General features: G+C 39.8%; 1 protein-coding gene across 1 annotated transcript; it reads left to right on the top strand.

The window, feature by feature from the left end:
• The first annotated feature begins 2,937 nt into the window (after positions 1-2,937).
• On the top strand, positions 2,938-10,053 carry agtr1b (angiotensin II receptor, type 1b). The gene is made up of 2 exons (XM_015036989.1): positions 2,938-3,073; positions 8,720-10,053. The coding sequence occupies exon 2, from the start codon at positions 8,842-8,844 to the stop codon at positions 9,931-9,933; it is 1,092 nt and encodes a 363-aa protein (XP_014892475.1). The 5' UTR covers positions 2,938-3,073; positions 8,720-8,841; the 3' UTR covers positions 9,934-10,053.
• The last annotated feature ends 5,367 nt before the right edge of the window (positions 10,054-15,420 follow it).

Here is a 15,420-nt window from a genome sequence, read left to right as displayed (position 1 = left end):
ATGGGAAGACAATCCCCAATATTATTATTATTTTTTAGATATATATATATTTTTTTTTTAGCAAATAATCAGTACCATAACTTATGATGCCCATTTACGTTTTAAACTTGATCAGTATGTAAAAATATTTAATTAATTAAAAAAAAATCTTGAAGGGCTGGTGCAAATGTAACATAATTATATATATATATATATATATATATATATATATATATATATATATATATATATATATAAAAATGACATTTCCATTTATTTTAAGATATTGGAATGTCTTTACAGATTTTCACAAGGTGTGCTAGTAAATACGGAGGGAGAGATTTGTTTTCCGTAAGGAGATTAAACAGCTCCTTACTCAATCTCGATAAGCACTTTATGGTCTGAACTCAATCTTCACATATTGCACGGTATTGTGTTTCCCTGGTAGGTGCTTCTGCTTTGGGTTTGGCATTTCACCGACTGTGTTGCTGTGCTGTACAAGGTCTGTCCTTCCCCGCAGTGCTCCCTGTGCTACCAGTAATTACGACAATTCATTCTACAACAGCTTAAGCGCTAACCAAGCTAATCTTGTTAGAATGATTTGATTAGCAGGAACATCAAGCGCTACCACACCTCAGGGCAATGAGTGTAAGAGATGAAGCCTCGTCCAGTTTCTGACCTTACTCACTCAGAAATGATGCAACCTGCAATCAATAAATCAAATAAATAAGCCAGGATTTTACCTCTGTTGCGCAATGTTGCAAAACATTGTTTTGGACATAATCTTGGATCGACCACTGAAAGGGGGATTCTCTTTTGGTTTGCTGTACTGTCTACAAATTCAGACAAACAACTTTTTTTTAATTTTCTATAATAGTGCCATCCCTGAAGAGACAATATTTCCCACAGCATGTTCTCACAAATCTTCATTTTTAAATCATCAACATCTGTTCCTGCATGTAGTCCAAGAGTGTAAATCACTGTTATAGTGCTGGGTGTTGCAACAACATCCTGTCCCACAAATAAAAAAAAAAAAAAAGAAAAGAAAAAAATTGTTTGTTTCGTAGAATATACAGCTAGAGATTCAGGGCCCGATGCATAACTCTTCGTCTTCGCTTCCTGAGAGGTCTCATGGGGTCAGATGCAGGCCATCGATTGTTCCTGTGGCAGCAAAGAGCGAGAATTTTGCTGCCGCAGACTCTTGCTGCTCTCATAGAATACACCTAACCTAATGGATAGTTCTTATCATTCGCAGTAATAGAAGTTATAATGGAGCTGAACTGTAATCCCTCTGGAGGTGTAAATGGCTCTGTTGCTGTGCAAAGCGAGATAAACTCTGTCATAACCTTCCCTTTTTGAAATACAACAGGTATAAAACTGAAGATATATATATATATATATACACACACACCTGCATGTTATTATATTTCCAAAACTCTCTCCAGGCCTTTGTATTAGTTCCCTTTTGACCTCCTGGGTATTTTCACCTGTCGAGTTTCGCACTAACTTGGACAAATGGTAAGGTCACACCAGAGTGAGGAAAAAGTGACCGATAAGGCTAGCTGAAGCTCCTCAATTGTTTGTGTTTCCTTTCTTTATTTTAAGTTCATGTCTTTGTTCATCTGCAACTCTTTGTTTAGTAAAACTCTGTGCACTTATTGCACAACTCGCTACACCTCAGCATGCCTCAAGTAGGGAGGCAACTCCTCAACTTCTGTCAGGATCCTGAAAGAGAAAATAGTGCGAGACAAATACCTTTAGTACCGGTCGGTGCCTGAAGTTACCTGTGGTCACTAAAAATAGACATTCCTTTATAATGTAGCTGGATTAAACGTTCTCAGAGTGGTCAGGCTTCAGATTCTTTCCCTTAGTGCTAAAGATCTTGCTTTAAATTATTATTTTTATCAAAGACTTCAGTCACAAGAGAGTTCCAATAGAGACATTGGAGAAGTGCTTGTCCATTTCTAACGTCATTATTTTATGCTTTCGCAGTTTTTGTTGTTTGGTACTTGGTGCAAAATAGGGCCGACTGCCACAGGACATTTCGTACCAACACACGTCAATTTATATCCACACAGCGGACATTTTTTACCCACTTAGGACCAATAACAGCCAGTTTACATACTGCAGACTTTGCAACACTCGTGAAGTCTGGGGTGGTAGAACAGAATCCCAGACAGTGTGTAAAAAATAAATAAATAAACTAAAATTAAGAAGGAAAATAAGAACAGCTGAATCTCACACTGTTAAACAGGAAATGTCTGGAGAAACCCCAACAATGACTGGAAAACCCAGCTCCTCCCTACCAGTCCCAATTTACCCCCTTTCTGAGACCCCCACCCCCCTCCCAAGCCTTTAACAATACTGCTTGATTCAAACTGAGACACAGCATTTAGCAGCTATTAATAACACATGATGACAGGGTCCGTCATAATCAAAGCCCGGCTGCTCCTTTCAGGATGAGCCGAGGACGACGGACAAGGTGCTGACATGATAAGATCATTTTGTGGCCATAGCAAGAAGTTCAAGAACATTCTATGCGTGGCAGCAATTGCCAAGTAAATTCAGTTGACGCAAAAGAAAGCGATTAAAAAGATACAGCTCTGGAAAAGGCAAGAACATCAAGAATACCCTTTGCATGGCAGCGATATTCAGATTAAATCAGTTCGAACAAAAACAAAGAGCAACTGAAAACACACAGGATGCAGTCAAAACAGAAGAGCAAGAACTTTAGTGACGCTGTTTGTGTGAGAGTGTGACTATGGCCTGTTGGGTAAATATAGCTGGGCCAGGACAAAACTTAACTGACTCCAATAAACTCCATTTATCATTGTAGTGTGTGTGTGTGTGGGGGGGGGGTTGTGTGTGTGTGTGTGTGTCTTGTTTGTGAGGGGGAAAAAAAGAGAGAGAGGGAGAGAATTTGGAAGCGTGGGGAGGGGGTCTGTCTGTGTGTCAGGCAGGAGTCCTGCTCATCTCGCTCCATGAGTTAAGTTAAATCACAGACAGGGGCTGGCACTCCGCAGCGGTCTCTCTCTGTCCCTGTGTTCATCCAGCTCTGAAGGCATCACACAGCCTCCTGGTTCCACAGCTGAAGGTAAGAGCTCCCACTCTAATAAAAGTTTTTATGTCAGAAATCTCTGGGTTTCTGTTGCTTTCAGTAATTAAATAGTACTTTTCAGGCAGTCAGCTAGTGGCTCCCTGTCCTGGGGCAGAACGCTGGCAGTTGTAATAATATTTATGTAATGACAACTCCACAAGTTATTTGTAACCACTGCTTTGACTGGTGAGGCCCATCGTCGCCATTTGTTTAGGTTATTCATGTGAAAGACCTGCAAAGTGTCTACTTTAGCCTTTGAAATGGCATGAAGGGAATTCTGCCATATATTTCGCAACCTATGCAAAGTAGCGTGTTCATAGACACACTGGATTAGGTCTGCTTCCTGACAAAACAAGAAGATGCATTCCTGCTGAAATGCCCAATTCTTAAAGAATGCTATCTAAAGGTGAGCGGACATTGTTTGGGGAATAAAATCATGTGGGCCTGTGTGAATAAACAAGCATGAACTTCTTTCGGAAAGACTTTATTCTCGACTAGAACGTGAGATGTATGTAGGTCTAACTTTTCTAGATGATTCGTAAGCCTTTGATGGTTTTCATATTTATAACCAAGGCAGCGTCAAAGCTCCGCAGCAAAGTAATCCTCTAATGGACTAAAAATAAGTAGGTGAGAAAATGACTTCTTATCTGTTGTGTTGTAAATAGACATGTGAGTACAGTGCAGGAAATGAATGGAACTCCATGGGCAGAACCTTGTTCTGTTTAATTGTGCAGGCCACATGTGGACTCAGTTCTGTAAACAAACAACTGTTTGGACCTGACATTTGAAGTATGCAGTTTCCATTATCTGCTCTGCAGCAAACCGTAAGACATGACCCAGTTAGCTTATGGACACCAGGAGCGTTGCTAAACGAAAAGCCCAACGAGGGCACAAGATCTCAATACAAATAAAGTCTAGCTGCAACTATTTAACTTATCTCTATGTTTATTTCAAACTGCACAATACAATAATTACATTAGAGCAAAATTATTCTGTGCGATATCGCAATCCCAAAAAAAATTACTTGGTTGCAACATTTGGTTGGCATATATTATGTAAGATATTTAGAATAAAAAGAAACATGGTTTCTAAGGATACTTAAACTGGCTACTTGGAAAGACTTCCATTGTCCTTTATGCCTACAACTGGATGTAGATGTAGGGAGAACAGTGTAGAGAAAGAAAAAGAGGAATGACGAAAATATGGATTATTCACAATAGACAATGCAACAATCAGCAATGTCACAATTCATTTTTATATCTTAAATCTTGCAGTTATTCACACCTTTGGCAAATATAGACTAAAAGTCATTTTCATTCAAACATAACGCTTGTTTTCAGTGGGAATGAAACCGGTGTATCTGAAATAGTAAGAAATATATGTTATGTTCATTGGCAGTATAGTAAATATAGATATACATCCATGCATTTACTGACAGATCATGTTCAGCTCAACCCACCTTTAATTGTCTTCTTCTATTTCTCTTGATGAAAAATGCATCCCCACGTCACAATGCTGCCATTAGTCTTTGAGGTATGAATGAATACATGCACATTTGTTTTTTAAAATAGTTTCAAAACACACATTTACTATGAAAAACTGGAGTTTAGAAGAAATCACTGCTTCAAGTTTTCTTCAGCATACATAATATTTTTCTAAAACTATTCCCACTTACAGTTAGGCAAATATTTTTAAACTTTTGTTGTGCAATTTTATTTGTACAACTTCGCCACAGTCAGTTTCTGTACATAATCTTTTCTATTCCCCCTCCTTCCAGTCAGATTGTTTTTGTTTATTTCCTAAAATAGATCTTCAGTGGCTTTCAAGTTTTCGCTGAAATTTGATCGGGGGCACATGGATAAAATGTTCATGGTGGCGACTATGCTGTTACTTACTTATTCATTTTTCTGCACATAAAGATGCAAAATACTTTATATGCAACAATACAAACAGTACGAGAAGCTTTGAACTTCATTTGAAGTGCCGACTTAATAATTTTGAGGAAAGTGGTGACAGAGTATGGTTAGATATAACTAATATTAATCCTCAGGGAGAAACTGATGAGTCATACTGTCTTGCCAGTTTTAATGCAGGCATGAATTAGTTGTGACAAATGGAGGTGAATGTGCGCTCTTCTAACTTGCTAAGATGTGCAGGATGTGAAGAGCTGAAAGCACCTATTGTTGAAGGAACTTCCTGTCGACCAAACGAGGCTGAAATGAGAGGACGATCAGGAGATGGCTAATGCATGCCTCCTAATGGCATGGTGAACCATGCATTCGGAAGCATGGTGAACCTTGCTTCCTAATGGGCTTTGTATAAATCATTAACTCCATCAGCCAGAGACTGTCGTTGCTTCTCGCTACGGCTGACCAGATGGTGGTGCTCATGTCAGAGCAGATTGGTGCTGCACCTGCGGGCAGTTTCGAATAACTCGGTTGATGGGAACCTCATTTCTGTTTAGCCCGGTTTGCTTTCTCCAGCAGGATTCCCATGAGTTCATGCAGGAAGAGGCACATTTGAATGCCCCCAAAATAGGATTAGATGTGGGATGTTGCAACTACAGTGTCACTCAGAACTCAGTCAGCACGCCTTGGGTCGGAAAAGTCCACAAACGTTCTCAAAACTTTGATTTTTATCTTTCATTGTCAGCAGCTTTGTGTTTGTAGATGGGCACAGTGACACACGGACCTTTGTCTTGTCTTAGAGGATGCAGCTTGGTTGATGTTTACCTTCCTGAGTGTGGTCACCCAAGGTTTATGGCTACCGTTTAGTAATGTGCCATCTCACTCAGAGCTGAAGCTCACTGGACAGAGGGGCACTTATTAACCTGTTGCAGATCAACCTTCTTTTGGTACCACCTTACAATTTTTATAGGATTCTCATACTTTCAGCTTTGCTTAAATAGCACTGCTCTAGCAATCACTATCCCCCCTCATGGAAAAATACCAGTGGTCAACTAATCGCATACTGGTATATAACCTGTACAGTCCGCATGTTGTCAGATTGTTTCCACTTGTGGTCATCAGAAATGTTTTGACCACCAAGAGATTCACTGTAACTCTAGAGCCTGATTTTTTTTTTTTACCTTGTGTCTTACTATAACCCCAAATTCTATGCATTTCATTGGATTATGTTACAGACTAGCGTTAGCCATAGTTGTGACTTTTACTGGACATTTACTAAATCATTTAAATCATTTCATTGTAACCATGGTTGTAAATTTAGGATCATCATCCTGCTGGAAGGGGAAACTTTACTCTAATCTAGGCATGGGCAGCTTCCAACAGGTTTTCTTTCAAGATAGCTTTACATAGAGCTCTATTCATCTTCCTCTCAACGGTGCAGTTTCTCTATCCCTGCTGAAGAAAAGCATCCTCACAATCATGATGTTGTCAAAACCATGTTTGAGTGGTAAGAAAATCACAGCATGATTTGTGACTGAGCCATGGATCTCTGCAGATCCTCCAGAGTCACCATGATGGTGCCATTGTCTGGCCTGTCAGATTAGGAGGACAGCCATGTCTTTCTGGTTTTATATATATAGAGAGCAGTGGTCTGAGAGACGTTCAAAGTTCTGGATATTACTTTGTAGCTTTAAACTTTAAACTTCTCCACAGTCTTATCCTTGACCTGTCTGCTGTGTTTCTTGATCTTCACTGACGTTCTCTCACAGACCTCTGAGGCCTCCATAAAACAGCTGCATTTATTTTGACACTAAATAACACACAGGAGGACTCCATCTACCAGTCAGATAACTTTTGATGGCTTCATTCAGTCTTGAGGTAGCAGACCAAAAAGACTGAAGCAAAATGAATGGCATCAATTTGTATAAAATGCTTAAAACTATGAATCATTTTCCTTCCAATTCACAATTATGGGATGCTTTCTGTTATTATGTTACCTAGATTGCATTAAAGTTTATTAAACTATGGAAGCGTTCAATGGTTTTGAATGCATTTGCAAGGCACTGTAATCTTAACCTGTAAAATAATGGCGTGGTCCTGCTTTGAATAATATTTTGATTCACAGACAAAAAAAAAAAAAAACCCAGAAAAGAATATGTTTAGGAAATCCCAGCAATGACATCTCTGGTCTCTCTTTGCTTTGTAACCATTACAGAGGAAGGTCTGTGCAGGAAACTCTGAGAGCTTTTCATTACGGTGTTGCCCTTGGCAGCCATGCACCTTCCACACTGAAGACGCAGTGCCCACATCTGCAACCGATACCATTGTTGCTTTAGCACTCGGAAAATTCATCCGCTAAAACCTGGTGGAAAATGAAGAGATCCTCCAATCTAAGATAAAAGCGTTCCACTTCACGGCTCAGACAAGCTTTAACCTCACTCCGACGGCAGCACGAAACACAGTTTCTCGAAGAACAAAATTGAATTTTAATTTAACAAACACTCACCTGTTATTTTTGCCTAAATCTTTTAATGCCCCCCTTTTTTTTTTTTTTTTTTTTTTGCTCTCTACTGAGACGTAAAAGAACATTTGAGTGCAATCGTATTGCTAGAGTGCCATCTTGTGGCAAGACACACAGTTTTACCAAACTGGTACTTTAAGGACTTAATTTCTGCCTTTTGTCATTATCTCAGCAAAACAGTCAACTTAATTTCCCTAAATCAGCCCATTTAATTTTTATAGCATCATCAAGCTATTCACCTGTTCTTGAGCTCAAAGCTCAGTACATGTCTCTCTGTGTGTCTGCCTGGTTTAATGATTCCACAAACATCCTGTTTGCTCATAATTAGTAACAGAAAGTGTCTTTATGGCCTAAATGTTACATACACACGCCTTATGCTAATATTATTGCATCAGTTTCGCTAATGACACCACTAAGCTATTCTATTAAACATAAAGACTATCAGCAAATGGGAGGATTTTTTTTATTTTTACAACCATCTCTCATTCTGCACATACAAATGAAGTTAAAAAAAAAAAAAAAAAAAACTAGCCCTGGGGCAAATTTTCTGTGGCACGCAGGTTTGATTTTCTCACAGAGTGAAGTTTCCACAGAGCCGAATCCCTGCTGTCCTGTTTGTTTAGGTGTGTGCTGATTAGAAGTTCTCAAGCTGGGTGCGACGTATCTCCGCTCGCCAAGGGTTTCGAACATGACAGGTCTTTTTGCGGCGCCCGGAGCCACGGAGCTCTTTAACTCTCTCCTCGCTGCTCCCTCTCGCACCTCTGCCTTTAACGCCATTGTCATCAGAGCTCGGAGCTGTGCCATGAAAGCCTTCAATTAGCACAGGTCGTAATGCCGGGTGTAAACATTCATCTGGGCGCTGTCAGTCCACAAGTCTGATAAACACCCCCAGCTCCCTCACCCCCTTTTGCCCTTCATTAGCTGAGGGAGAAATTAGAGGAGGGAACAGAAAACAGACCGTCTGAATAATGATCTTTCAAAGGACATTTTTGGAATATTGAAAAACATGTGACATCTGTTTCTCATGGCTTCTTCATTTACAGAAATAACATAAAGCTTCAGGATGGCTTTAATGTTCAGGTCTTTAATGAGCTAGTGCAGGGCGGGCACTTTCATGGGTGCTCGTGTGGATTAGCGTTTATGGACCATGCCAGCAGTAATGACGGCTCCTCTCCCAGACTGTCTGTGACATTTCTGTTGTGTTTTCTTTTATAGGACGTGCCGAGGCCCTCGCCCAAGGCCTGTATCAGTCGCCACAGACGCACCCCCCCACTGACACGGTTCCCTACTCTAAAGGATCTGGCACCGCAAAAAAAAAACAAAAAAGGGTGGGGGAAATGCCGAACCAAACGAGAGGCGAGCCAGCGGGGATAAACCTGACATGTGGCATGTCTGGAAGCCACGAGTTCATCTTCACCCTGGTGCCCATCGTCTACGCCTTCAACTTTGTCATCGGCATCGTCGGAAACAGCATGGTGGTAGCGGTCATCTACTGCCACATGAAGCTCAAAACGGTGGCCAATATCTTTGTTCTCAACCTCGCCATGTCTGATCTCACCTTCGTCATCACTCTGCCCATGTGGGCGACCTTTGCAGCCATGGGTTACCACTGGCCTTTTGGAGGGTTTCTGTGCAAGACTGCCGCTGGACTGGTTATGTTCAACCTCTACACGAGCATCTTTTTCCTCACGGCACTCAGCATTGACCGTTACCTGGCCATTGTGCACCCGGTGCGCTCCCGGCAGTTTCGCACCGTGGTGTACGCACACATCACTTGTGTGATGATCTGGCTGTTTGCCTTTTTGCTTAGCGTTCCCATAGCCTTGACCAGGGATGTCCACTACATCGAAAACTCTAAAACCATAGTTTGTGGCACCCTGCACCCAAACGACAAAGACGTCAAAAGGCTAAACAATCTCCTCCTGTGCATCAGCCTCATGAAAAGCCTGCTGGGTTTTCTGATACCTTTTGTCATCATCATCACTTGCTACTGTCTTATTGGGCGGGCCCTGCTAAGGGTGAAGCATATCCAGAAAAGCTCCTGCTCCCGGGACGACGAGGTGCTGCGCATGCTCGCGGCAGCTGTCCTGGCCTTCTTCCTGTGCTGGGCACCCCACCAAGTATTTCACTTCATGCAGATGCTCACTCAGCTTATCTTGGCTAACAATTGCACCATCCTGGAAATCATTGACACCGCCATGCCGTTCACCATTTGCATTGCCTACTTCAACAGCTGCGTCAACCCCATCGTGTACAGCTTTGTAGGGCGCAACTTTCGCAAGAACTTACTGAGACTGCTGCGATGCTCTCCAGGCGGTGTTGCAAGGCCTCATCCCAGCATCAGCTCCAAGATGAGCGCGCTCTCGTTCCGTGCCTCTGAAGCGCTGAGCCTCACAGTCAAGAACAGCGTTTCCTGCGATGTCAAATGACAACGGCCAAAGACAGAAACTGTGAACAGATGAGTTGTCCTCCGTCTTGTGGTCTGCGGTGAAGAGACTGAGAACTGAGACGTCTGAAGCTTTAAAACCTCAGCTGTAAAATATGAGCAGTGAAACATTTAAAAGAAAAAGACCAAAAAACAATCACTACCTTATTATGTTGCAAATTCGGCATTACCTCATATTTTGTAAACCATAAACTTTAATACATTTTAGTAGCGTGACCCAAAGGAGTCCTTTATTGTGAAGTGGAAGAAAAATGATACTTACATTTTTGTGATGAATGAAAATCTAAAACGAATGGCATGAATTTTGCATTCAACTTCCCTGATTGAGTTTTCAGTAGAACTAGCTTTTGCTGAAAACACAGCATGATGCTGCCACCACAGTGTTTAAGCATGGGGCACGATGTGTCCAGTGTGACAGTTTCCACAAATAGCCTTTTGCATGTTGGCCTTTTGACCAAAATGTTTAATCCTGGTCTCATTTTATTGGAGTGATATTTTACACATGATCTGCCTCCAACAGGACATGGGGAACACTACAAATTGGATTTCTTACTGCTTACATACCATCGTTCCCTGGTCTAAATGATGCTGTGTATTCAATAATGTTCTCTAACTAGCCTAGAATTATGTCGATGTGAAATTACCCACTGGTGGACTCCATTTAGTCATTAGATGGCTTTTGAAAGGAGTTGTTTGAGCTGGATTTTATTTGGGGGCATCAGAGTAAAGAAAGCTGAAAACATTTTTATGCCATACTTTCTAGGTTTTTATTTGCTTGTGTTATAAGTTCCATTTTACAAGTACGCCTTACTTTGGTTTGCTCCGTCACATAAAATCACAAAATGTAAGTAAGTTACATTGAAGTTTAGTGCCTGTACTGTAAGGGATATTATTGCTTTTTTTGCAAGGTACTGTAATCATCCACCAACATTACGTTCCCAAATATAAACTTCAATTTGTATTTGGGAATTTGTATCACTTCTGAATAACTCCTGAAACTACTGTATCTACATGAGATAACATTGCTCTAATAGAAAGGTTTGTGACTAATTAAAGCTCACTTATCCCATTATTTATAAAAGATGTGCATGTTCTGCAGGATTTTGTCAGCGCTGCGTCCTAATGAAGCAGCATAGTTATATATTGCAGAAACCTCGGTGTGCATTCTGTGTGCTCAGCAGGTTTTCCAAATGCTTTCATCAGTGATCAAGTGTTCTGATCCGACCCTGCATGCTCTGCCTCAAAATGTTCTGCACGTTGTCATGTAAATTTAAAAATGTAATATATTAGGCTCAGATAATGTGATATTGCTTTGTGATGCTGACAATTTATGTAAAAATGTATATGTGTGTGGTAGAGTTCCATGTTGGGCGATATTTGTCTCTGTGGTAAATATGTACTATTATGTTTTTTTTGTTTTTGTTTTTTTACTCTGCAAGTGTAAAATTTGTGACTAAATATGAGAGCAGAAATAAATTTAAAACATGTCTATGAGTTGTTGTTGTTTTCTGTCTTTTTAGATTTTCTACAAAAGATTAGTCAAATCATACATGAATAACATGAATTATGTTTTTGGGAGTAAATGAGGAGTCTCCAAAAAGACATATTAATTACAACAGTCCCATGAAGGCAGCTAATTCTTTGCTTTGCACACACACAAAAAAATAAAAAAAATAACAGGTATTGATAAATAGCAATAATAATAATTAAATTTAACAAATGCATATACTTTTAAAAGCCAGACATGTTTATTTTCAGTGATGATGATATTTTATTAATTTTGATTAACCTTTCCGTTACTACAAAAATCTAACTACTCTATTAAACTACGCTATGTTTGAGTTTTGCTTTATTTATTTTTGTTTGTTTTTCTGGCCCATGATCATTTTTAATTAGACAATGTTGGCATAATATTTGGACACTAAAAATGAAAAGATTTTTTTTTTTTTTTTTTTTTTTAAAGATTTTTCAGGTAGAAGGGTTTTGGACTGAAGTTGAGGCTGGATGAATATCTCATTCATTGGGGATGCGACTAAAATCACATGAGTATATTTTTACCATTTCTCAGATTTAAATATGTACTAATATTGAAAAGGCAAAATTTGATCATTTTTATTTAGGAATAAACACAGATGATGCTGAGGTGTAATAAAGGTGTAAAACATTAAAGATCTGTTGATGATCAAATGTTAGAATTATTGAACTTTGGCGCCCTCTGCAGGTCAACCTTTGGATGCCAAACAGTTTGATGTTGGGGTTTGATGATCATCGCCATCAAGGTGTTCCTGCGATGTACGTTGTGTAAACAATGTTTGGGTTGAGCATCAGTATGGAGTCAATGCAAACTTCAAACTTAGCGCATTATGTTCAAATGGAAAATTTCAACTGTAGCGGAAAGCATTGTAAAGCTGCGATGAATATTTAAAACCATTCACTCTTCAGTATTTTTATCAGAGATGTTCAGTGTGATTTAAACACCCAGCTGACGGTGACTCTTCTACCAGAGCTTAGCGCTAAACGAAGCAGAACATCTGGAGCAAAGTAAGAGAGAAGATCAATGTCAATTGGTTGAGTCCATGCATTAAAGTACATAAGAAATTAAGTTTTATAGTCTAAACCTTATTTCACACAAACCAATAAACAAGAATCAACTATAAATCTGTTGTGTACCTGGTAGCTATTACCTAAAAGATCAAAAAATAATAATACATCAATTTAATCTACAAACTACTTATCATTGCAAAGGCGATGATCAATAAAGGAGCACTTAAGCTGACCAACTGAAGTAGGTAAAAGAACAGTGTTTGTAAGTGAAAGCTCGAGTTAAAGAGGTGTGTTTCAGTACAAATCCTGTTTTACTTCCAATCATAACATTAAATGTAGGTACCTTATATTATTTATTCCCATATAGGTCAGTTTTTTTTGTTTCTTTTTTTACAGATAGAAGAATGAGCTAATTCCATTCCCTCTTCTAAACCCAATCATATAAGCAAATGATTCAAAGGAACCACAGCTTCATCACATCTGCAAAGAAAACATCACTGACCAATGAATGTTGTGGATTTTTATCCACACTAACAGGTCTGTCATTAAAGTCTTCATCTCCAATCACTCCCACACTCAGCTGCTGCTCTTCCACCAACCAATGAGGTTACTCCAGAGTGCAGCAGGCAACAGAGATTTACCATTGAAGTAAACATGTGTGAGTCAGAGTGTAACTTTATGTACATTTCAAAGAACACTTATGGAGTCATAATATGAGGAATTGTTCTTCTGTTAGAGTTGCTAATATTTTCTGTGTGTCAAGGCGTGATTTAGAGGGTGAGTTTTCAACTATTTATGTCTGACCTCAAATGTAGAAAAATAAACCCCAGCTTTCAAAATGTCAACATTTTTTTAAGCAACATCATCACAATTACAAATCTGTGAATGAAAAACTAAGTATGTCTTTGATGCTTCCACAAAATTTAACTGGAAAAATACTGATCAAAACAAACTGGTCATTAGCAAATGTCATTCCCAATCGTACTAGGAATGGGTGTTTCCACAAAAACACCCAAAGGCCAGATTATGCCTTTGGGTGTTTTTGAAAACTAAGATTCCAATGCAGACTATATCCTCAGTTATCTTTCAATGTTTAAGTTTGCAGCAGGGCAATTGCAAAATAAGGCAAAACAAGAATGACATTTTTGGATGATTTGCAAAGAATAAGCCACCTTTTCTCCTAAAATAATTAGTTTTCAAAAGTGTGAATGAACATTTGAAGAAATATCAGAACATTGTTCTCAAGGCAGATGAAGCTAAAGTACATTGAATGAAGAAAACAAACTAGCATCTTTAAAATATGTTAGCAGAATGGTGACGATTTTGCTTGACCTGGACACTATTTAGCAGTTTTCAAGAGTTAAATTGGAAGTATTCAAGAGTTACTTGAATACAACTTGTGTAAATATGGGTCCTGCCACCTATTAATTCATTATGAAAAGACAATTATTGATAAAGTGACACAGGAAAAGACCACTTCAAGTTATTTATATCAAATCATTTTCAGCTTTGGGCAAAAATCGGATCGTTAATATTCGTGATTTGCAAAACCCTGGAATTGAAAAGGTGCCATTCTTCCCATTCATTTTACCAAGATAAGAGTGCTATAAACAGCAAAATTCGCATAACATCACTGAGTCAAGCTTTCAAGAGCTGGACAGCGCTCGCAGGTTACGAGTGCATAAAAACTTCTGGTAATGTCGTCTAATGCGTTTCTGAAAGCTTAACCATGAACTCACCCCATCACTGTGTGAGTCTTATCTACAGGCCACATTTAGCTGCAGCAAACCATTTACTCCTCACTCACATGCCTCTTTCTCATGGCTCTTTCACCTCTCGCCGGGGCGTCCGAGGGGTGCACAGTTAGAGCCCACACCCCTGCTCTCCAGCTCTCACACTGACTGAACCTCATTGCGCGGCTCTGCCCCCTCTGCTGCTCGCTTGTGATTTAGGCTCTCCGGCGATACTTTACCAAACAAAAGAGCTCCAGGGATCCTACATAACTCATGTGTTCCCTGGGAAATATAATTTCCTGCACATGCCTTTCTCTGGAGGGGCTGGAGGTTAATTTCCTTCTAGCAGCTCACGGAAGTTTCCTTTTTCGTTTGTTCTGTTTTGGTTTGGTTGTTTTGGTTTCATCATTTTGCTGAAAAAATGAGGACCAAAAACCGGTGATAATACAGTGGAGCCCCCTTGTGTAGGCTCAGGGTTTATAGTTATGGTATGAATTAGGCTTTGGTTAAAGTTAGGGTTAGGAACATAGTAGTAACAGCAGATAGGGTTAGGGAAAATGTCTAGGCTAAGCATAAATGGAATACTAAAATGAATGGAAGTCAATACAAAGTTCTAATGTGTGTATGCGTGTGTGTGTGTGCGTGTGTGTGATCCACATAAATACAATTGTTGGTGGTTCAGCCTTTCATGATATCAGCTATGTTACATTGCTGCCTTGCCGCCTTGCCGTCTCAGAGTACAACTAGATAGTAGATCTTCTCAGCATCAGAAGGTGGCCCAGTCATCCTGTCCTGTCCCGATGTGTTCAAGATAAAAGTATTCCTACCCCTCCGACTGACAATTTTTCTGCCAAATCACACCGGAGGCGGGCCCACGGATGGACCCATTGCAGTGGTGGAGGTCTGATGCCTGGGGGTGTTTGTCTTTAAGGCTCTTAGTCCAGCAGCACAGTAGGTGACAACAATAAAGCACCGTTTTGGCAGCATCTCTGCCCTGTGAAGCATCTGCCTCAGTCTGGAAAATGAGCCAGTGATCAGTAGGGAGTTCACATACGCTGCCGCAAATCACGCTGGCAGTAATGTGATCTATGCTTATCTATTTTAACAAAATGAAATATTCTAAGTTTTTAACAAGTCTTTGTATTTTTGTCGGCTGTGCTGTAAAATAACCGCAGTTACATGCACTTGTTTGT

The sequence above is a fragment of the Poecilia latipinna genome, unplaced genomic scaffold (assembly GCF_001443285.1).
Source record: "Poecilia latipinna isolate Pla-1442-1.1 unplaced genomic scaffold, P_latipinna-1.0 Scaffold387, whole genome shotgun sequence".
NCBI classification, from domain to species: domain Eukaryota; kingdom Metazoa; phylum Chordata; class Actinopteri; order Cyprinodontiformes; family Poeciliidae; genus Poecilia; species Poecilia latipinna.
The sequence above is the reverse complement of the archived record's forward strand: the minus strand, read 5'-3'. Positions and strand labels throughout refer to the sequence as shown.